A 25,326-nucleotide genomic window follows, 5' to 3' on the forward strand; every position below is an offset into this window, starting at 1 on the left:
ATCAGAAATAGCAGAAAGAAACCATTTAAAAATAAATTACTAAATTTGGAAGCTTTGAAAGCAGAAGAAATAAAAAATTGGGAACAACATGGATAGAAGAAAGGAAGAGACTTCATGTGGATAAAATGAGGGAATACTGGAAAAATAGGAAGAAACAACAAAGGAATGAGGAACTGAAGCTGTTAACGTGATCCTAGTTGGTCAATACGATTGAAGAAGGGGGGGGGGGGGCAACCACTCGCCTTTAATGGACAGACGTATGGGGCATAGACCCAGCTGAAACTGATTTTTATTAACAGCAAAAATGCCGTTAAGGAATAACTAAGAAATATGGGCAAAATTTAATGTTGTTTTGTCATCAAAGAAAGACCCGTGTTTCATTAGATATATTGTCATATAAAAATGTCTGTGACTGTTCTAGGAAAATACTTTGCCCAGCTTCACCACCACCGACCAACTTTGGCACTGAGAAAGTGCTGCTTTCACTTAACAGTTTGGAGGGGTTTGCACTTTTCAGCTATATCATCCCACATGTGAAAATGTCCATTTTTAGGTGCAGGCCATTTCCAGTTACCAAGAGATGGCATCGTGTTATTAATGCTAGCACCATCATCAATAAAACTTTCAATGATATTTGAATAATATTTATTTTCATACTGTGTAACCACTAACACACCAATCTGTCTGCCAATTGGTTTCTGTTTTTCCTGTTGTTTTGAAAGGCTCTCTCCATTCTCTGTAAATGCTGCTAACACTTATGTTTAATTTCTTTTGTATGATTCTCAATCTTCATTCATACTTTCATCAAGAATTTGTTCTTTTAATAGAATTTGTTCTTCATTAGAATAATCAAGCACTGTCTGCATTTTTCTCTTTTTGTGTTATGTACTAGTCCCTAGCACTGGTTTAAAAGCATTTTGTGCCATTTCAAGGAAGTGTTCCATTTCTTATAGATTCCAGACATTCTTTCAGATTGTCATTGATGTAAACTTACTATTAGTGATGTCCTAGCTCTTGTTTATACTTGTACAGTACTATAACAGCGCTAATGTCTAGGCAGTATTCATTTTCAACATAATAACATTCATCCTAAGCTGAATCAGGTCTAAACAAAAGCAATGAAAATAGTGTGGAGCTACTTTGATTCACTTTGTCAGTGGTGCAAAGTTGGCCCATTTTTCCCAGACAATAACCTTCATGGCTGTTATCGATCATACAGTGATAAATAACATGTTGATTACAGTTTTGTGGTTGTGATTTAGACAGTAACTGACTTCTACACATAACTGAGTGTCATTTGCCTTATGTTGAAGTAGTTTTCTTATAGCAAAATACCATTTCTTCTTGACAAAAATTACATCAATAATTCAGTAGTACTAATTTTGCTAGCAGAACATGACCAATATAGCAGGCACCAGAATAACTCAAACATATGAGCTAGCAGAAACTGTCAATGATTGGTCAGACTCAAAACTGTTCTGAAATGTTTATTAGAACTGGTGCTATGTGCGATTGAATCTTTTTTCAGAGATGGAGCAAAGTTACGACCTAGGGGCATGATAATTTTAGGAACAAAAATGCTGAACTGAACTACTTGATTAATTTATCTCTGTGTTGACTCAATTTTAATTTATTATCCAGCTGGATGCCAAGGAATTTTACTCAATGTTTTATTTAATGGCCGATTTTTGCACTAAAAGGTATTTTTCCTTTTTTGAAATTTCACAATATTAGTACTCGGGACATTATGGTGTAAACTGTTTGGTGTGTACCAGTTTTAGCCCTGTTCATTGATCACCTGGACTGTATGTGTAGAGTTGGTCAGTAAATTTGGTGAACCTGTTAATAAATTTGTGTTTCTAACTGGTATGCTCCCTCCATTTATCTCAAGTACTAGTGTAGGAAATGATAGACAAGTTGGAGATTTGCCATATAAACTGTAAGAGGCAGTAATTTCACTGAGGTGAAATAGAGCTGGTCATGGATGGACAGTTAGTGATTAATGTGGTCTAAACAGTTGTTTCAGGTACTGTGTAAAAAGTCAATAAATAAAGCAAGCAAGCAATAAGTAGGCATAAAAATGAAAGTTTTTCAATATTTACTCGTGCAGATGGATCAAAAACTTCTGACAGAAACATAAAGCAGTCAGTGTGATTCACATATTGCAGTTTCTCCATAACATTTCAACTGAAAGAAGGTCTTTGATGGAAATTGTAAGAATTATCCACATCTAATAAAAACCACTCTGTGACCAGCACTGTAGTCTGGTTGATGACACACAGTGCATCACTTCACAGCTGCTGTTAACAGGTGTGCACAATGTTCAGTATTTATGGACAATACTAGTTTGTCATACATTCAGAATATTAAAACAACCGTCACACTGTCAATAATAGTCAGTATTGTCAGTGGGCAATGTGATTTTACAAGGTTATATATGATTGACATTAGTCCACTCTGGGGTCAATTTATATTGAAACAAAAATACAAGTAACAAACTTTAAAATGGCACCATTGCTTTATTAGGGCATTTACTTAGATTACTGTTTTTGGCAAACTGTGTTTCCATAACCTTCATAAATGCTCTACTCAACCGATCATGGCATTTTGAAGTTTGTTACATTTATCTTCATCCTTTTACAAGGTTAAGATTTCGAACAGCCGAAAGAAAGCGTGTGCTGCAATTATTTTAGCTATAGCTGGTAAACAATAGAAAACAACAAAAAACTGCAATATGTCTGAGAATGGTTGAAAAAGGAGCTACTTGTCATATGTCAATTTACTGACTAAAATCTTAACCATGGAAAACGAAAGATATCAAACCATTTTCATAGGAGTCCTTTATTTTTACGACAAATTATTGATGTTGATATGACTTAGAGTAGGAAAGCAAAATTCTTCAATAGGAGAGACAATCACAGTCCACAATAGGTTAGCTCTAACTGAGGTTTCTGGCAACAGGCAGATTGGTCGAATGCTTGAAGTTGAGTGCTGCAATATCATTAAACACAGTTAGCAAAAATTTTAGTGAAACATATTAAGTACTCACATCTGTACTTGGTTCGGCAGTACGTATACAAAAATATCTGTCCTACAACGATATATTCAGGTAATTAATGTAAAAAATGTGACAAAGCTAGCACTTATTTTGTAGCCATGGCATATACAGTACATGGTGAGGCCTACCATAGTTCCAAATTAAAGAAGAAAAGAATATGGTGGAGAATGCTCCATTGACTACTATAGAGTGATAAATACGACTACTTCAGCATAGTCCTATTGAAACTGTTTTCTGTTACGACTACTACAAAAATTGAATCTGAGAGATGTTGTTATGCTCAGAGATGACCTGAAAACATGAGAATGCAGACTAGTGCTGTGTGGCTGGTTCATGAAGCTCTGTCAACATCTGAATGGTGAAAAATGTCAAACCCTCTGTACACATTGAGAATATTTTTGGGAGCATCAGTGCCACTTGTCAATATTTCTGGTATTGACAACATGTCAATGCACACCTCATGTGCCAATATAACCGAGATAATCAATCAACATTTTATTTTAAGTGACTGAACTGCTAACATAACCACAGCCTTTTAGTGTGCAATGTATCCAAAAAAATGGCAGTTAACAACTTGTGGCACAACTATACATCATGTTCGCTTTGTTCATGGTGATTAAAGCTGACCTCCATAAGCAAACTTGAGAGATATAGGTGCTAAAAGCAAACTGTAATTTCCCATTTTCATTGGTTCTGTTAATCTATCCTCACACTGGCTTTAGGAACTGGCACGTTACAAGTTATACGCAACACAGACATGGCACATAGAAATAATGTGTACTGTTTAAAAGAAAGGAAGCTCTTTTGTGTACATACCTCCACTGATTGCTAACTGCAGGCAGCTGTGCTGTCCAAAAGGGGGAGACACCACTCATTTCAGAGTCACCTGAATTTTCCAAAATGGATGAGCAACCGGAAGCAATAATAAGTCCTGTAACACTATCTTCAAGAAAACCTTCATTATTCCTTGCTTCATCAATTACTTGATTCATAAGCATCACAACTGCCATCCAGTCCATTTCGGTGACGTTTTCCAGGCCATGAATAGTCAGTTTCGCAACTTCACTCACAGTAATTTTTTTATTTTCGGGAGGAACATATCCTTTCACTTGTGCCTAAATGAGTTGATTAGCATGAAAGTGGCTGTGATAAAAGGCCAGTAGTCTTATGACACTGTGTTCATATATGTATAAGCTGCATCATTGATAACATTCATTAGGAATTCCAGCTTGTGAAGTGACACTAGTACAAGTAATTCTGCTTTTTTCAATGACTGATCCACAGTAACTCGGTGTTGTCATAACCACTGAATAACATCTTCGTGTCAAAAGGACAGGGGTGGAGTCTTCTCGTTTAAAACTTAATAGTATGGGGCACTGATGAGAACAATTACTGACTGGTTATCTAGATTTAGTGGCAACGTATTTGACAACAATTTTAAAAAATTTTCATGATTCATATCCTTATGGTACTCTTAACTTCTTCAAGCAGTTTACAGCTGGGAGTAAAAGTGTGGTAGGTATCTGCATGCAAAGGAATAATTCTAACATCTTTGCCACTGGGGAGTGCCATACCTTCTCCTTTGCTCCGTCACTCCAACCTTGTGTTTCATCGATAAAACAATGTCCTCAAATTTAATGTCTTTTAGTTCATGCTAAAATCTGCATTGCCATGTGGCTATGTCTTCTCATTCTATTAACATTTTACAGCCTGAAATATTTATGTATTTATAACAAAGACTCTGCACAACCAGTCACAGTGACGATCTGCTGTCTTCAAAAAATTTGGCCGCACACAGTGTTGTACAAAGCTTATCTAATGTAGATCAACCTCTTTTATGATGATTATTGTATATGTGATGCCAAATCATGTCTTGTTTGAAAGCTCTCAGATTTGTTACACATTCATACATATTCCCATGTGCAAAGACAAGGGGGTCCTGCTTCACTGCTTTCCTTCTCGTATTTCTCTGTACTAATATGTAGTACGGCCAGTTCATCAACCTTAATCACAGCAACATTTCATGTGACTACTTTGGAAAGATAGGGTCCCCCATTTTCCATCTCTCTCTCAAAGTATTCTTGTACATTGCACATGAGTTGTCGCAGTTGTCCTGTGAATGCAGTTCCTTGCCTGGCTTTCTCTTCTGATGTGTTTGCATCCCAGACCCTGGGTCTGCTCCTTTTCTTTTGTATTTCATCGGACATGATAAACCACTTGCGGTGAACTGAGCATTTGTTGTGGCAGTTTAGCAGTGGTGAACCACTTGGGCATGACGTTGAGCGCTCTGGTTGAAGGAAGGCAGCTCCAATGCGTGGAGTGTCAGCTTTTAAGTAATTTTAATCAGGCTATAGTGTTGGGTGAAGTTGAGTTTGGGCACTTGATTAGTGAAACTGTACCCTCATCAAACCAGTGCAGTTTTTGAATTGTTCTGTGAAATCATTGGAAGATCATTTATTTTGCCTGTGACACAGTTTGACAGTGTGATCTGATATCTATTACGAAAGTAATATTAAATCCGTGCCTTTCAGGCCATAATATTTTAGCTTTCGAGTAGAATTTTGTGCTTCACACAATCACAGAGTTTGGCAAGGTCACAGACTATTACAAAAGGATATTTTTTCTTGTTTAGCTCAACTAGCATTTTATTTGTGATGTCTCATATGGTGTTTTCTGTGGACAGTGCTTTATGGAAGCCAGACTGTAGGAGTAGTTAACAAGCTCTATCCAGAAGAATGAGCAAGTATTCTCAAAAACTTTTGAAAAGAATGAAGGAGTGAAATGAGTTTGTAATTAGAGGTGGTTTTTTTATCTCCTGTTTTCTAGCAGCTGTCCCTGTCAACATTTATGTAAAAACCTTTCTCATATGATGAGTATTTTAAGTAAGAACATTAGATGATTTGGAAAGGAGGCCTTGTTGAATTCTGACAACACTTGAGTTCAAGTGCCATTTATCTCTTCCCTGTATGAGGGTTTGGATCTTGGACAATAGGAAAAAAAGAGAGGGGACAGTGAGAACAATCGGAGATTTGGTGCTAGAGAAGGATGATGATGATCTAATGGAGAGACAGTTACCAATGAAGAAGTGCTAAGAAGAGTACATCTTTGTGGAGGCACTTCCAAATAAGAAGAGAAAAACTGATATTACACTTTTTAAGGCACAACAACATTGTTGGAACAATAGTAGGAGGAGCTACTCAGGGAAAGAATCATCAGGGGGCAGGTGAGGATATCGTACATGCAGTAAATTGTATGATATGCAAAGGGGGGCGGGGAGAGGGGGAGAGAAAGGTGGGAGAGAGGGGGGGGGGGTGATTGTCAAGATGGCTGGGCACTAACAAGGGAACCTCCCCATCGCACCCCCCTCAGATTTAGTTATAAGTTGGCACAGTGGATAGGCCTTGAAAAACTGAACACAGATCAATGGAGAAAACAGGAAGAAGTTGTGTGGAACTAGGAAAAAAATAGGCATAATATACAAACTGAGTAGTCCATGTGTAAGATATGCAGAATTAAGGAGACTGTGTGCTCAGGAGCGCCGTGGTCTCGTGGTTAGCGTGAGCAGCTGCGGAACGAGAGGACCTTGGTTCAAGTCTCGCCTAGAGTGAAAATTGTAATTTTTTATTTTAAGACAATTATCAAAGTTCAGGCACTCACACAAAATCAACTTCGATCTCTAAAATTCCAGGACATGTTTAGATTTGCTTGAACATATGCAGGATTTGACGGGCTACACACGGAAAAATTTGAAAACGTTAAAAACATGTTTTGACAGAGCACAGGGAAAACTGAGCGACTGTGAAACTGTTGCATTCATTTGTTGCAGTTTATGTGACAAACTCTTATGTTTTCATCACTTTTTTTGGGACTGATTATCACAACCATAAGAAAACCTAAATCGGGCAAGGTAGAAGAATCTTTTTACCCATTCGCCAAGTGTACAAGTTAGGTGGGTCGACAATCTATTCCTGTCATGTGACGCACATGCCGTCACCAGTGTCGTATAGAATATATCAGACGTGTTTTCCTGTGGAGGAATCGGTTGACCTATGACCTTGCGATCAAATGTTTTCGGTTCCCATCGGAGGGGCACGTCCTTTCGTCTACTGATCGCACAGTTTTGCGGTGCGGTCGCAAAACACAGACACTAAACTTATTATAGTGGACAGAGACGTCAATGAACGAACGGACAGATCATAACTTTGCGAAAATAAAGGAAGTAAAATTTTCGCTCGAGGGAAGACTGGAACCAATAACCTTTTGTTTCGCAGGTGCACACGCTAACCACGGGACCACGACGATCCTGAGCTTACACTATCCTTTATGTTGCCTATCTTGCAGATGGACTAGTCAGTTTGTATATTTTGCTTATTTTTTTATAGTTCCATACAACTTCTTCCTGTTTTCTCGAGTGATCTGTGTTCAGTGTTTCAAAGCCTATCCACTGTGCCAACGTATAACTAAATCTGAGGGGGGTGCGATGGGGAGGTTCCCTTGTAAGAAGTAAGTGAGAGAAATGCTGAACTGTGCACCATCTCAAAGGAAAAGAAACCTGCTGATGTCCAAACACTGATGAAGAGTGCAATAACTTCCTACATATGCGGGCTGTTCAAAAACTCCTGAAACTCTATCCACAAAATTTTTCTACACTTACCTTTCATTTATTGTGCATGGTCTCCTTTGAAATACTCTCTTCCACAATTGATACGCTGATTCCAACTCTGTTTCCACTTCCGGAAGCAGTCTTGGTACGGCTCTTCTTGCATCATGCAAATTTTCTTTTATCTCATCTATTATTGTAAATCTTCATCCTTTCGATGGGTTTTTTAACTACATCAACAGGGATGAATGTGCTGGTGTGTTATCGTGATGTAAGAGTGATGAATTGTCTCACCACATTTCAGGCCCTTTCCTTCTCACATTTTCTTGCAGGCATCCCAACATGTCCTGATAGTACCATAGATTAACAGTTTGTCCCTGTGGTACAAATGCATGATGAACTAATCCTTCAAAGTCAAAGAAAACTATCAGCATGGCTTTGACACTTGACCTGACCTGATCAGATTTTTTTTTTGGTCTTGGAGAATGTTCCCCAACCCATTGTGAAGATTGAAGTCTGAACATCATAACCATAGACCTACACCTCATCACGGGTTATGATTCTCTTAAGGAACATCTCATTCTCATTTGCTCGATCCAAAAGCTGTTCACAGATTACAAGGCCAAGGTCTCTCTGGTCTTGACTCATGAGCTGTGGGATGAACTTGGCAGCAACATCTTGCATTCGAAGGGGCTGTGCCAGGATTTCGTTACATGATCCAATTGAAATATTACATTCTTCTACAATCTTTTGGACATTCAGTCTGGGATTGCCATGCACAATTTCATTGATGTCATGACATGAGTATCATCAGTAGACAATGAAGGGCATCCTGAATGAGGGTGATGATTAACTTCCATGTGGCCATTTTTAAACCATGTAAACCACTCATAACACCAAGTATGGCATAAGTGCTCATCACCATAGGCTTCCTGCATCATTTGGTGTCTCTCTCTGTAAAGGTATTGCCGGCCACACTAAATGTGTGATTATTGAAAAGAAAAAAGTATGAATTCAAAAGGTAATTAATTTTCTGAAAAGAAGCAAAGCAAAATACATTCTGACAAAATTAAAACCAAGGTGATTATTAGTGGCTCTGTTTGAAGGAGAGTTTAGCATTGGAAATAGAATACTCGAGTCCTTTTTTCTGTGTTTTAATGAAGATCTATGTCATGTCTTCAAAACAGCCAGTGCAGATAATTTGTTTTTGCAAATATAGGATGTTGAAACTAGCAACAGTTGTGAAATGCTCTTGTTTTCAGTGCAGGAAACTCATCATCCATTGTTACCAAAATTCAACGATCACTTTAGTACTTAACTGTTACTTGAGTTTGTAACTTGCCGTGAAGTCTGTTGGTTTCTTTTTGGGGGTATTTTGAAACTGAACCCTAATTAACCTTTAATGTCCTATACTCGTAATGAGGTAACAAGTTTTTGTCAGCAAGAAAATACTTTTTAAAATTAGTTTCCAGTGTGGTTGAATGATTTTCAGTGTTTACAGAAACAGTTTCCAAATGTTTTTCTTCAACCTTGTAAGTTTCAGCACATTCATCCACATTTGCGAACATTTCTAGTGTTTTTTCCTGTCCCCCCCCCCCCCCCCCCCCCTCTCTCTCTCTCTCTCTCTCTCTCTCCACAGTTTCAATTTTCTACGGCAAGCGTTAACTTCGATATTTGTTTCCAACATATGTGTATTACTCCTTGGAGTTGAATGTTCAAGATGTTTAATTTCTGGAATGTATCTATGAAATATATCAATTTCATCACAAATAAACCATCTCAAAACTTCTCAGCTTCCAGTTTGTTTTCCTCTTCTAGAAATATGGTTGTTTCATTTCTTAATTTATAAACATGAAAAAATTTCACACGCAATAACACTATTGCCTTGCAAAAAATAAGAACATTGAATGTAATGCACCCATGTCTTTACAAGGGCAGAAAAAATTCTTGGTTGCAGGGATTTAATTTTTATATAATTTACTATGATTTCAACAGTCTTTAGCATAGAATTCATGCTAGGACTCGTGGTGGAAGCCTTAGCTTCTGTGTGGACCATGCAGTGTGGCCAGACACTCTGTGGAGCTTTTTATTTCACAAGTACTTTTATACTACAGAATCTTCCATAGATTGTACAAGTACACTCGGTTCATATTGGGATGCGGTTTTTCAATTCTAGGTTTGCCTCTTTATAAAATCATTTAAGACAATAAATAATGTGAGTGTTGGTGCCTTCAGTTTAATTGATTTGTAGAAAAGCAGTTCTTGCACTGCTAACATTCCTTACAATATCAAACACAGGCAATGAATGAGCATCTTTATTACTGTGTGTTTCTTAATCAAGCTGAACTTAAAACGATTTGTCACCTAACTTCACAAATTCTATGGGCCAACAGTTTTATTTGATACAGGTATGGACTGCAAATATTGTCAAATTTACCTCTATGCATAGTTTGTACAATCTGAATTGCAGCTGGTAAAACGAACTCTTCACCAATCACCTGAGGCTTTTTACATCTGACTATTTTATGTGGAACTTTGTGACAGGCAAAAGTTAAAAAAAAATAAAGTGTTGGCTTTTCAAATTATTTTAGTTTAAAGAATCATCAGAGTATGTTAACAAACTCACTGTGAAGCATTTTCAAACGTCGTTTAAGTATATAGGTTTCGTGCTGTCGGCTGCCAACTTCACCAATCACCTGAGGCTTTTTACATCTGACTATTTTATGTGGAACTTTGTGACAGGCAAAAGTTTAAAAAAAATAAAGTGTTGGCTTTTCAAATTATTTTAGTTTAAAGAATCATCAGAGTATGTTAACAAACTCACTGTGAAGCATTTTCAAACGTCGTTTAAGTATATAGGTTTCGTGCTGTCGGCTGCCAACATTTTTGAGCAAATGAAACACGTGGGCCTCTTTCTTCTTCATTCTCAGTGTGGTGAACCTAAAATTTAAGTACTCTGTTATCTTGATTTCATTTTCATTGTCTTTGCATTTTTGATACGACACTGTATCCAGTGCTCACTTACGTCCTCAAAATTTATTCGTGATTTTGTATAAAACTACTGACATGATGATTTAGTACTATGAAGTGTAGTTCACAAGCAATTTACAATATATACATTCATAATAGATTCGGTAGTGATAGAAGGATCACCTGTATTCAGACTGGCTAGAATTAAATGAGGAGTAGCATTTATACATATGCAGACATGCCAGAATGTTCGAGGCTAATCGGAGCTTCTCATGAAACCGTGACAATAACCCGTATGGTGGACATTTAAAGTTTCTCTTATATCTGGAGCAGTGATTGTTGTCAAATAGTAGCATGTGGAAAGTTAGCTGACAGCCCCCAAGTGATTGTTATATCTTGACACCATTCAGAACACTTTGTGCCAAATACACTTGTACCAATGTCAGCTATCTAACCGGTGTGACACTATATGTGCTTTGAATTGAATTAATTGGAACATTCACATTTCGTCCAAATTAGCACTTATGATTGAGCATTGTAATTTTGTGAAAACAGGCAGCAAGTAAATACAGTTTTATATTTTAATAATAGTTCCCAGACTCTATACAAATAAAAAAATCATGGTACATGACAGATTGCGAAATCATGTTCTTTGTTGTAATCAGTTTGCAGGAATTGGCGTGGTCTTGAGAGAACAAGCTACGTTCTTGTTACACAGCACAGGTAACCCTCATATGCATGAGATTTGTCATTTTACAAAAGCAGAAGCGACACAGTGACATTAGGATCATGTTGAAGTTTTGTGTCACTGCTTGTTTACTAATTACTGTGTGTAAACTGTTACATATAAGTGCCACATTTGAAGACGATTCTCTCTATAAGGTGTTTTCATAAACCCATGTTACTTTTGTGTGTAGTTTTTGCCATTGCAACTGATTGTTACGAGGTGCACACACACCAGTGAGGCTGTTAGCACTGGAAGACACCCTACACTCCCCTGGGGTAATCTATCAAGTATTTGCGTGCTGCCTGTTGGGCAGAGAGCAATAGAGGGCCGTAGATTCTGGTTTTGGCAACATAGTGGATTGGTGTTGCAAAATAGCATAATTCGCATATTCTCAAAAATTTGTAAAGTTTGTAGATCTAGTTTCAAAATATTATATATATTTTATTGTTGTATGACAATTCTTCGTGTACCTTTGCTGACGTTGAAAATGATAGAATATTTGTAGCCATGTCTCTTTTGGAAACAATTTGAAATACTTTTTAAGGGCACACAGCATTTCATTACCTACCCTTGGATTGCTACTATTCCAAGAAGTGTGTTCCCTCACATATCTGAGACAGTGTATTTACCTCAGTGAAATTATTCCTCTGCAGGAGTATTTTGTAAGCTGCCATGTTGTTCCTGTAGTGTCACATTGCTTCAATAATTGAGTTATAAAATTGACTAATACGATGACACTCCTTCCTCTGATTTGCTAACTTAATTTAAACAGTAGTTAAAATTTTGGACATGGATTGAAGCTCCTAACTTCTGTTGTTATTCATTAGTTGGTGTTGAAGATGAAATTGAAACACAGTGAGGTTATTAGTTAGGCAAGTCACTGTGTGGGGATGCATGAGAGGTCTTCTGAACAGTCTGTTAGTTACAACATGAGAATTCTATCCCATTTGACAGGAATATCTCAGATGGATGGTACTGTCACCCGAAAATTACTGAAAAGAGCAGTGACACCAACTATCTCCCTGTCTCGTAGTGACAGATCCTTTCAGATGTTTTCCCTGGAAAACAACTAGTCCCTGCAACTGTGAAATAAATTTGGTGTGGTTGCAACTAAGTACATCAAAGAGGAATACACACTGTAGCTCACTCAATATCTTTTGAAACAAACTCATCAGAAACATAACTTGATAAAGTCCTTCTCAGCAGCTGTTTATACAATGATCCACCAGAATTCTCTTCTCGCTTTTGACATGCAGAGCCAACACTCGCCATAGCCTTATAAAGTTATTGAGAAGGTGCACTGTATGTTGGAAAAATTCCTGCAAAGAATCCACTTGCCAAGTGGTAGTGTACTTCAGCAAAACACAAGAAGTGTGTAGGGCATAAAGTGCTCCAGTTACTGGACAAAATTTATAGTTGGATATCAAGGGAGTAAATTATTCCTAAGTATTAAATTTATTATGATGAAACAACGATTTCCAAGGCCAAGCACAGGCTAGCACAGTGATGGTGTCCTTGTGCCATCGCAGTTCTCAACTGGCCTAAGAGGGGCATAAGTTTTGTTTGGCAGAGTGAACAGAACATCCACTTAACGCAATAGGACTGCTTTTGTCCCAAGCAGAATATGGTGCATCCAACCAACTAAATCACTCATAATGTTCCCATTTGTGTCTCTGCTCTGGCTTGATAATTTTTTTTTTAGGTTCTATTTGTATGGAGTGTAGCCATGTATGGAAGTGAAATGTGAACAATAAATAGTTTAGACAAGAAGAGAATAGAAGCTTTCAAAATGTGGTGGTACAGAAGAATGCTGAAGATTAGATGGGTAGATCACATAACTAATGAGGAGGTATTGAATAGAATTGGGGAGAAGAGGAGTTTGTAGCAAAACTTGACTAGAAGAAGGGATCGGTTGGTAGGACATGTTCTGAGGCATCAAGGGATCACCAATTTAGTACTGGAGGGCAGCGTGGAGTGTAAAAATCGTAGAGGGAGACCAAGAGATGAATACACTAAACAGATACAGAAGGATGCAGGCTGCAGTAGGTACTGGGAGATGAAGAAGCTTGCACAGGATAGAGTAGCATGGAGAGCTGCATCAAACCAGTCTCAGGACTGAAGACCACAACAACAACAACAACAGATCTTTTTCTGTGTAGAGCTCAGTGGAAGTTGTCAACCTAGTCTGCAAAACAAAGGCACAGGACTTTGTTAAAGATGCAGCTTGGTTGGCTGTGGGCTCTAAAGAACTCGGAGACTTCATTTTGGCTAGGGCAATAACAGTAATAACTTTACATTTCTCCAAAATCACATATCCTTACAAATTCATATAACAGACAGCATATCAAAGCATCAATACTGAGGGCTTAAAACAAAGGTTAGGCCATCTAAACTGGTTTTATTATATTTATTGAAATCATTAATTTCATAATAACTTGATGAAATTGAAATAACAATGAAAACAACCAATTTTTGACAATATAATCTAATAGGATAGATAAAAAATCTACTCACCAAGCAGTGGCAGAACACACACATAAAAGAAGGTTATAATTAGGCAAGCTTTTGGAGGTAGTGGATCCTTCTTCAGGCAGAAGGGTTGAAAGGGAAGGAAGAGGGGTGAAGGTATATCTCTCCTGACCCAAGTTTCTGGGTGACTTTTCCAAAATCTGTCCTTCATAAGAGTCTCCAGTCCTCCTTGGCCAGTAGATTTTTTATTTATCCTATTACATTATACTGATCAAATTGAAAGATATTTGTAATTGAGCACTGGGAATGCTTGCTGTATATGACGTAAACATAATTGTGAAATACAACTCTTTAATGCTATTCTATAGCAGCCATAAACACATAAAAAAAAACACCAATATCTCCATAAGTATCTGTTTAATTTTGATGAAACTTTGCAAAATATTGTTGCTTGGTGCAGTCTATACGCTGACCATATTATATTTACTGCACAAGCTTTCTTTAGCAGATGTGAAATGAGTGAGCAACTGGTTGTCATGTCACTGTTGTGCTCTTGATGAGGACAGCTGACATAATGGTCACCTATGTGTTTTAAAGCTGGTGGCAACTGGGAGAAATCCTGATTTGCTTTCCCACAGTTGCTTACAGATGGACACTTTAGGAGCATATGCAGTCATTATGTAGTCACATTACATATGCTCAAAACCAACTGTAAAAATCTCTGTACATCTGTCTTTTCAGATGGTTGCAGGATTTGGTGTTCAGTACAGAATTACAAATCAAACACCTTTCAGCTGTCTAATTTCCAAACTGTTATTTTATTGGGCTATCAGTTTTGGTTATTTGTTACGTCATCTTCTGGCCCCCTGACCAATATGTAAGAAGATTTCAACCCCGTTTCCAGTCAAAATAGGAGCCAGCATTCGAAGACTGGTGTCTGTAGATTTCTGCTTTATAGACCCATCACTTCAAACATCATGTGTCAGCAGATGATGTTTGAAGTGATCACTGTATAAAGAAGAAATCTACAGATGCCAGTCTTTGTATACTGGCCCCTATTTTGACCGGAGCCAAGGTTGGATCTTCCTACACATCGGTCAGGGGGCCGGAAGCTGGTGTAATAAATCGCTGAAACTGGTAGCCCAATAAAATAACAGTTTGGAAATTAGATGGCTGAAAGGTGTTTGATTTGTAATTCTAAACTACAAAAATGTCCTGTGTTAATACCAGCTTGAATGTGAGGAAATTCTGATATGGTATTAATTATATGATGTATTAATAAATTACAGAATGCAGTAAGGTAAATGCTGACACAATCATTCCTTTTTTATGCACACATAGTTTTACTTTCTTGAAGAAGGACCTGGTGATGGCAATTGTGATACAAGCGTAGATGGAGATTTCTTGAACAGATGCCCCACTGTATCCATGAAGGAAGCACTAATGATTTCTACTGATTTGAACTGTCTCAAGCAGAAGTAAGTGATCTGTGAAACTTACATATATGGTATTTATCTACCTACTTTAAATATAAATTTCATTATTATTGTGCACTCATTGATTTGCAGATGAAAAACTCACAAGGAGAACACGACAAGTGCCATTTGTGAAATGATAACAGTCAAAATTTTTGAGGTATTTTCAGGTACTTTATGTGGGTTTTACCACGCTGTATCCTCTGAGGAAATGTTGGCACAGTGGTTAGCATTGCAGCTTCTTAATTTTGCGTTCCATGTTCGTAACCCGATTATTACTTTTGTTTTTGTTTTTCATTTACATACCCATTCTGTAGAGGTTTATTACACAGATGTTTTCCAGTGTATATTGATATAATGTTGTCATTATTTGTCTACTAAAAAAAAAAAAAAAAAAAAAAAAAGAGAAGAAGAATGAGAAAATTATTTGAAATTGTTTTCAGTGAAATTTGTGTAGTGTATCTTGATTCAGAATTGAGATTCATATGAAGAAAAGTCAAAGTGGCAGATCTGCCTTCATGTGATGCTTATGGTGTTCGGAATATCTGTTTTGAATGTGTCTATGATCAATATCATCCAAGGGAATGCACCAAATCATCCTGAAGAATAAAGGTATGAATTAAATTTTAATAATTAATGTAAGATTTGATATGAGAACAAAGTATCAGGGTATGGGAAATTAAAAAAATTGTAAACCCTCAGAGTACTATACACACTTACATTATGTAATAAATGTTTGACACTTATTGTGAAATCCAGTTGTAATTTTATAATTAATATAACGCCCTTATATTATATATAAGAAACAATCTTGTAGTAATGTTCTACAGACGAAGGTAGATAAATGAAAACAATAAAATTAACGTAAATAAAAAATAATCGAATTTCACACTCGGGGTGCATAATTAAGAAGCCACCATGCTAAGCACTGAGCCACCACTTTGTCTGAGGATGTCGCACCGTAAAAGGCACATAAAGTACCTCAAAAATATAACCTGACACATGTGTTCGCCTATTTTGACTCCTCTTCCACTGAGTGAAATTGGGAAGTTGGGTGATGGCACTTGCCGCATTCTCCTCATCATTGGTTTTAGTATTGCAATTTTTTTTCTGACGCTTCTGTTATTGTGTTTATAGAATTATAGGTAAACCGCCTGCCGACAACTGAACCCGCAGGTATTATAAAACTGTTAAGAGAGAATTGCAATTTCATGTTGAAAAGAATTCGCACAAAGTGAAAACATGCTGACTGTACCTGTGTTCTGTGGCTGTTTTGGTAACCATAGTGTGTTTCTGGTGTAAGTGGGAAGGAGGCTTTTTCCAGCTTGATGATGGGCCAGTCTTTACCTAATCATGCCAATTGAGCTGTGGTAAAGACATACTTGACTGTTTCTAGGCCAAATGATTTTGCCCGAAATGGCAGGTGTTTTCCAGTGTCTGTTAGGAATGAAAATTCTGAAAGATTTAGCAAGAAACAGCACCTTACTGCAATTGCAAATGAATGTTAGCAGGAAACATCCAACAGAAATCCTTGAATTCTGTTATTGAGGCAGATTGTCTCAAGCTCTAAATGTTAAATAATTTCTTGTAGGTGTTTGGAATGCCTGATTTCAGCTGTCTGCCCTGGCCATGTGCAGCAGTCAAATTTTGAGCCTTCTGGAGTGGATATGGTTTTAGAGTGTGTGTTTCAAAAGTTGGTAGTTGATGATCAGTAAATTTGTTCTGTGTGTGGAGAAAGCTTCCCATGAGTGGCCATGGGATCCAGCTTAGTCATTCGCTGTTTTCAAGGAGAGTGGAGCAATTGGGCAGACATACATGTGCTCGCGTAACAGGGTGTGGAGTCATTAGGTAGCTGGAGGTGTTGTTCAACAAATGAAGCAGATCTAATGAGTTGTAATACAAGATGATAAATTCCGTTTGTTCCAGAGGAAACTTAAAGTGTGATGGTTTTGTGTGGCATCCTCAATTTTGATTTTCATACTGTTTTGTTATGGAAGAGACTATTGGAGAAAGAGACTAGATCTGTATTTAAGATGGTGCTGTAAAAGATCATTGTGCTCATTTCCTAATCCAGTGGTCAGATATGAGAGTCTTTTGGAGGTACTTGAATTATTACAGGATATTTATTAGTGATACAGAAGAAGTTATTTTTTAATATTTTCTTGTAGGTCATAGTGGGATAGGTGACCCTTATTTAGATTGATGGTGTAGATGTAGCAGTACAGAGAATTAATCCAGGTCCACCAGGAAATGGCCCCAACCAAATCTCAAGTTGTGCCATATATATATATTATATCCAGTTTGATTCCATACCAACTCATTAGTTATTTGATCCACCCATTTTCAACATTTTTCTTCAGCACCACATTACAAATGTTCCTAGTCTTTTCTTGTCTGAAATGCTTACCATCCAAATTCCACTTTTCCACTTCCATATAAGGCTGCACTCCGTAAAAATATCTTCAAAAGAAAATACCTAATGCTTAAATTTTTATTGGATGTTAACAAAATCCTCTTTTTCAGAAAAGCTTTTTGTGATATAGGTGGTCTGTGTTTTATATCATCTCTACTTCAGTCATCACCAGGAACTTTGCAGCCGAAATAACAAACCCTCTCTGTTGTTTTTAAGGCCTCATTTCCTAAACTAATTTCCTCACCATTGCATGAATTAATTTGAATTCATTCCATTACCACTATTTTACTTTTGTTGATGTTCATTTTATAAACTCTTTTCAAGACACTATCCATTCCAGTCAACCATACTTCAAAGTCTCACTCTCTGACAGAATTACAGTGTTATCAACAAATCTCAAGGTTTTTAATTCTGCTCCTTCACCTTTAATTTCCTCTCCAAATATCCTCTTAGTTTCGATTTATTGCTTGTTCAATGTATGGATTGAATAACATCGCCCTTTTGTCAACTGCTTCCCTTTCACATCCTTAAACTTATAAAACTGTAATGTAATTTCTGTAAAGTAGTAGATAACTTTTTGTTCTTAACATTTCGTGGCTGCTACCTTCAGAATTTCAAAGTCGGTCATCTCGCCAACATTGTCAAAAGTCTTCTATAGATATATGAATGCTGTAAATGTCAGTTTGCCTTTGTTCAGTCTGTCTTGTAACATAAGTCACATGGCCCCTATTGCCTCATATATTCCTACACTTATCTGGAACTTAAACTGATTTCCCCCAGTGTTACCTTCCACAAGTTTTTCTCTTCCTCTGTAAATAACTCGTGTCAGTATCTTGCAAGTACATCTTATTAAACTGATGAAACAGTGGAAAATCCAGGATGGAAAGTAACAGTATTGTGAAAATAATAGGTGCTACTCACCATATAGCAGAGATGCTGAGTTGTAGATAGGCCTTTGTCAAAAATAGAGAGCACACACACACACACACACACACACACACACACACAAATACATCTCACATACACACACACACACACACACACACACACACACACACTCACACTCACTCACACAACTCTCACACACACACACACACACACACACACACACACACACGACCACAGCCTCAGGTAGCTGAAGCCAGACTGGCGCGCGCGAGCGTGCGTGTATGCGTGTGTGTGTGTGTGTGTGTGTGTGTGTGTGTGTGTGTGTTGGTTGTCTATTTTTACAAAGGCCTTGTTGGCCGAAAGCTCATTTTGTGACAGTGTTTTTGTTGTGCCTATTTGCGACTCATCATCTTTTATATGGTGAGTAGCAACTATCCTTTTCATAATATCATTATTAAACTGATGATTTAATAAGATTCATGCTTGTTGGAACCTGCCTTCTTTGGAATTGGAATTATTATATTCTTCTGGGAGTCCAAGAGTATTTTGCCTGTGTCATATACATTGCACACCAAGTGAACTAGTGGTTCTCCCAAGGAGCTCAATAATTTTGATGGCATGTAATTTATTCAAGGGGCCTTATTTCAGTTTAAGTCTTTCAGTGCTCTGTCAAATTCTTCTCTCAGTATCTTCCAATTCATCTTCATCTACTTCTTCTTCCCTTCCTATATTATCTTGTTTGTGTAGCCCTCAGTATATTCATTCCATTTTTCTGCTTTCCTGCAATTGGTTTGTGCTTTCCTGTGATTGGTTTGTGCTGGCTTCCCTTCTGAGATTTTGATATTCATAAAGATGCTTTTGTTTTTTCCTGTAGGTCTCTGTATTTTTCCTATAGGGAGCATCCGTCTTTTTCCTAGTTTTGCTTCCTTCTACACCCTTACATTTCTCATCTCACCATTTCTGCACAGCAACTTTGCACTTTGTCAGTCTCATGTTTTAGGCATTTGTATTACTTTTTGCCTAATTCATCTGACATATTTTTATATTTTCAACTTTTGTCAATTAAATTCAATATCTCGTGTCTTATCCAGGGTTTCCTACTAGGTCTTGTCTTTTTACCTGTTGGATCCTCCAATGCCTTCACTATTTCATCCCTAAAGGCTACCTGTTCATCTTCTGTTTTGTTCCGTACACCTGTTTCAGTTTATTGTTGCCTAATCCTCCCTTTGAAATTTGCAACAAGTTTTGGTTCTTTCAACTTACGTAGGTCCCAGCTCTTTAAATTCCTACCTTTCTGCAGTTTCTTCAGTTTTAATCTAGAGTTCATTACTAATAAGTTATAGTCAAAGTCCACATTTGCCTTCTGGGAATTGTTTGCTGTTTAAACCTGGTTTCAAAATCTTTTATTCTCCCCACTATGTAATCTGTTCGAAACATTCCCATGTCTCCAGGTCTCTTGCATATATACACCTGTCTCTCATTACCTACCTTTAAACCAAGTATTAGCAATGATTAAATTATGCTCTGTGCAAAACTGTACCAGACTACTTCGTTTCTCTTCCTGTCTCTTCAGTTCATGGCTGCCTCCTATTTTTCCTTTTCTTCCATTTTCTACTGCCATATTCCAGTCCATCTTATGATTAAATTTTCCTCACCCTTAATTATTGGAATAATTTCCTTTAGCTCACCATATATTCTTTCAATCTCTCATCTGCAAAGCTAGTTGGCATATAAACTACTGTGGTGGTTGTTGGTATCTTGGCTACAATAATGGGTTCACTATCTACTTCTACATCCATACTCCGCAAGCCACCTGATGGTGTATGGCGGAGGGTACTTTGAGTACCTATGTCGGTTCTCCCTTCTAGTCCAGTCTCGTATTGTTTATGGAAAGAAAGGTTGTTGGTATGCCTCTGTATGGTCTCTAATCTCTCTGATTTTATCCTCATGGTCTCTTCGCAAGATGTACGTAGGAGGGAGCAATATACTGCTTGACTCCTCGGTGAAGGTATGTTCTCGAAACTTCAACAAAAGCCCGTACCACGCTACTGAGCATCTCTCTTGCAGAGTCTTCCACTGGAGTTTATCTGTCATCTCCGTTATGCTTTGGCGATTACTAAACGATCCTGTAACGAAGTGCACTGCTCTCCATTGGATCTTCTATATCTCTCTATGCTATTCATAGTAGCTCACCAACTTTGCTATTTTTGTATTCATTATTAGACCTGCTCCTGCATTACCTTTGTTTCGTTTTGTATTTAGAACCCGTACTTACCTGACGAGAAGTGCTGTTCTTCTTCCCACTATATCTAATTTCAGCCTATCCATTTTCCTATTTGAACTCACTCTCTCCTGCATAATCGGTCAAGGTCCTAACAGTCCGTGATCTGCCAGTAGGAAAATTTTATTTTAAATGATTAATGGAAAATATCATATAAGATGTGAAACAAATACTAACAAAGAGATAGAGGGGCTGGCCAGTACTTACCTCAGCTCAGTACAGCCGATAGATACACATAAAACAGAACTGAAAATTTACATTCCTAGCTTTCGGAACTTTGTTCCTTCATCAGGGAGGAGAGAGGGGAAAAAAGGGAAGAAGGGAAAGTTGATTCAGTTACTCACAACCCAGGTTATGAAGCAACAGGGAAAGGTAAACTGTTTACCTTATGAAGCAACAGGGAAAAAACAGTTTACCTTTCACTGTTGCTTCATAAGGTAAACAGTTTACCTTTCCCTGTTGCTTCATAACCTGGGTTGTGAGTAACTGAATCAACTTTCCCTTCTTCCCTTTTTTCCCCTCTCTCCTCCCTGATGAAGCAACAAAGTTCCGAAAGCTAGGAATGTAAATTTTCAGTTCTGTTTTATGTGTATCTATCGGCTGTACTGAGCTGAGGTAAGTACTGGCCAGCCCCTCTATCTCTTTGAAAATTTTATTTTTCGTGATGTTGACATCCTTCCAAGTAGTCCCCACTCAGAGATCTGACTGGGGGCTATCTTACCTTCAGAATATTTCACCCTTGAGGATACCATCATCATTTAACTATAACAGTTGTAGTTCATAGTACAGGCATAGCAAGGTCATGTTGTCTAATCTTCCAAGACCATATCAGCCAATCATCTAAACTGTTGCCCCTGCGACTACAAAAAAGGCTGCTGCTGCTCCTAAGGAATTTCATGTTTGTCTGTCCTCTCCACAGGTACCCCTTGGACTTGCTTGCACTTATGGTATGTATCTGTACTGTAGAGGCACATAAGCCATCCCACCTCGAAAAGGTCCACGAGTTGTGCAGGTCCTGACTTAATGAAGATTTTTACTGATAGGTATTCAGGAAACACTTGCTACTTTCTGAATAAAAGGGGAAACAGAAAATGGATGAACTCAGATGCTGCTGTCTTGCAGTATTGGAGAAAAGTAATATCTCAGACATTCAACCATTTACATATATACCAATACTGTGCAAACTAGAGTGCTGCAATGCTCGTTGTTTGACCGGTCACGGCTCGCCTCTTGATGGGGGGACCGAGCCGCTCGTATCTGGCCCCACATGACTCGGCTCGGTCATGTACTCGCCCCATGTCTGTTATCTGGATTCCGGACACACATATAACAGAGCATGACTGGTCACCACTGACGTCTCACCTCGCCTCGCCCTGGCTTGCTGCATTGTACTGTACAAATCCAATGCCGCTCTCTCTCTCTCTCTCTCTCTCACTCACACACACACACACACACACACACACACACACACACACAATGTGTTCATCTCTGTCTCTCTCTCTTTTAAAACATAAGTAATGTTTCCAAGAACGGGTACATGACACAACTAAATGCATAAAGCACTTTGAAAGTGAAATGATATTTCAATACAATTGCGGATACAAGATGAGTCTCATTTCCAAACAGAAGATATATTTTTCCTTTCATTAATAGGAAACATTAAATAAGTGCTGTCCCGGTAATCTTGAAGACAACTATCTTCATAAAGAAAGCATACAAAGAACATTAAACATTTACAGATGTAACTTGTCATATTTTCCACTTGTTTGCAACAGAAACAAAATTATAGTTATTGTTGATCAGCAGTAAATCACTAACACGTTCCGGATTTAATTGGCTGCGGCGATTTGTTAGTAACATGCCGGCCTTACTAAAGCGTCTTTCTCTAGGTGTGCTTGTTGCTGGGATACAGAAAATACGTCTTGCAACTGCAGCCAGACCTGGCAGAACTGTTTCATGTCTCCTCCACCACTTTAAGATGTCATCATCATCTCCAGGGTGCATTAAAATGTAGAGATCTACTCCATCTGCTGTGGATGATCTGTTGTTTCTCCATTCCTTGAAACGATCTCTCTTTCTGGGTGGTGATGACACAGTACTTGAAGGCTCTATGATAATAAACAAAAGAGACAAGTAATACAGAACTGATGTGGAAATCATTGAAACATTCCCGTAAAAACGAAGTGTTTTATGTTAATGACATATTATACAAATTATAGCATTCCCGTTTCTCTGTAATACACTATCCAATAACTATGCAAAAACATTTATGTTAATGATTGCATGTTGTACCTGCGTAAGTAGCACACATTTGTCGCACATTGCTAAGAATTTCCTGCTTTTCATTTATTTCAAGCGTATTAAGATCATGGAAAGACGACCAAAGAAACGTAGCTATTTTATGTCTGGAAGTGATCACATTCTTCTCACAAACGAAAGTAAAGGCTCGATTTTTAATCCTTTGTACCTCCTGTTAAAAAATATATATCTGTTAGTACACATCAGTTTCACTAGTTATTTATAAATCTATCGCGTATCATAATGAAACAGTGCTTTTAACTGGAGTAATTACTCACCTGACAGTCAGTGTCATTGACACTGCAAATTTGTTGCAGTTTGTGAAACCAAAGAAGAACTAACTGGATTGTCGGTTCTTTTTCGCCTTCATATGTGGCCTCTTTAAATGGTCTCAGAAAATGTGCAATTTTTCCTGTGAGCTCATTATCATATCCTTGCAATTTGTAAGCGGAGTCCTTTTCCATCAGCAAAGCAGCAACTTCATTATACTGAGTGTGTAAGGATTCCAGCATAGTGTACAAGCCGTTTCAGTGTGTGCAGACCTCTTGTTTCAACGATGATTTCAAAGACGAGCAGAGGCCACTTTTCTTAATGTACCTTACAATGCATTTTGCAGTATTTATTGTTGATGTGATGTTCGGGGCATGATTTAACAAGAAGTTATCATCATCGAAAGTATGGCTAAGTGCTGTGTTTATATAATGAGCAGCACAAGGAATCCCTTCATGATTTTCCAAAGCCTTTATTACATTGGCAACCTGGTTGGAGACAAAAACAAAACTCTGCAAATGTCTGGCAAAATGTCCCAATCAGCCATCCTCTCTTCAATTTCTTTCATAATACGAGGGCAGTTCAATAAGTAATGCAACACATTTTTTTTCTGAAACAGGGGTTGTTTTATTCAGCATTGAAATACACCAGGTTATTCCCCAATCTTTTAGCTACGCAACACTATTTTTCAACGTAATCTCCATTCAATGCTACGGCCTTACGCCACCTTGAAATGAGGGCCTGTATGCCTGCACGGTACCATTCCACTGGTCGATGTCGGAGCCAACTTCGTACTGCATCAATAACTTCTTCATCATCCGCGTAGTGCCTCCCACGGATTGCGTCCTTCATTGGGCCAAACATATGGAAATCCGACGGTGCGAGATCGGGGCTGTAGGGTGCATGAGGAAGAACAGTCCACTGAAGTTTTGTGAGCTCCTCTCGGGTGCGAAGACTTGTGTGAGGTCTTGCGTTGTCATGAAGAAGGAGAAGTTCGTTCAGATTTTTGTGCCTACGAACACGCTGAAGTCGTTTCTTCAATTTCTGAAGAGTAGCACAATACACTTCAGAGTTGATCGTTTGACCATGGGGAAGGACATCGAACAGGATAACCCCTTCAGCGTCCCAGAAGACTGTAACCATGACTTTACCGGCTGAGGGTATGGCTTTAAACTTTTTCTTGGTAGGGGAGTGGGTGTGGCGCCACTCCATTGATTGCCGTTTTGTTTCAGGTTCGAAGTGATGAACCCATGTTTCATCGCCTGTAACAATCTTTGACAAGAAATTGTCACCCTCAGCCACATGACGAGCAAGCAATTCCGCAAAGATGGTTCTCCTTTGCTTTTTATGGTGTTCGGTTAGACAACGAGGGACCCAGCGGGAATAAACCTTTGAATATCCCAACTGGTGAACAATTGTGACAGCACTACCAACAGAGATGTCAAGTTGAGCACTGAGTTGTTTGATGGTGATCCGTCGAATGAGTGTGTTCCCACACTCCGCCATTGCAGGAGTCACAGCTGTGCACGGCCGGCCCGCACGCGGGAGATCAGACAGTCTTGTTTGACCTAGCGGCGATGATGACACACGCTTTGCCCAACGACTCACCGTGCTTTTGTCCACTGCCAGATCACCCTAGACATTCTGCAAGCGCCTATGAATATCTGAGATGCCCTGGTTTTCCGCCAAAAGAAACTCGATCACTGCCCGTTGTTTGCAACGTACATCCATTACAGACGCCATTTTAACAGCTCCGTACAGCGCTGCCACCTGTCGGAAGTCAATGAAACTATACGAGACGAAGCGGGAATGTTTGAAAATATTCCACAAGAAATTTCCGGTTTTTTCAACCAAAATTGGCAGAGAAAAAAAAATGT

At 38.3% G+C, this 25,326-nt stretch overlaps 1 protein-coding gene across 4 annotated transcripts in view; it reads left to right on the forward strand.

Annotated features, from left to right (window-relative positions):
* Positions 1-25,326, forward strand: part of LOC124614023 (endoribonuclease Dicer-like) — a 444,738-nt gene that overhangs the window by 320,467 nt on the left and 98,945 nt on the right. For all 4 annotated transcript variants that reach the window (XM_047142837.1, XM_047142840.1, XM_047142839.1 and 1 more), the window contains exon 16: positions 15,166-15,302. In XM_047142837.1, the coding sequence (XP_046998793.1) occupies positions 15,166-15,302 (137 nt within the window). The remainder of the gene's footprint in view (positions 1-15,165; positions 15,303-25,326) is intronic.

The sequence above is a fragment of the Schistocerca americana genome, chromosome 4, assembly GCF_021461395.2.
Source record: "Schistocerca americana isolate TAMUIC-IGC-003095 chromosome 4, iqSchAmer2.1, whole genome shotgun sequence".
NCBI lineage: Eukaryota > Metazoa > Arthropoda > Insecta > Orthoptera > Acrididae > Schistocerca > Schistocerca americana.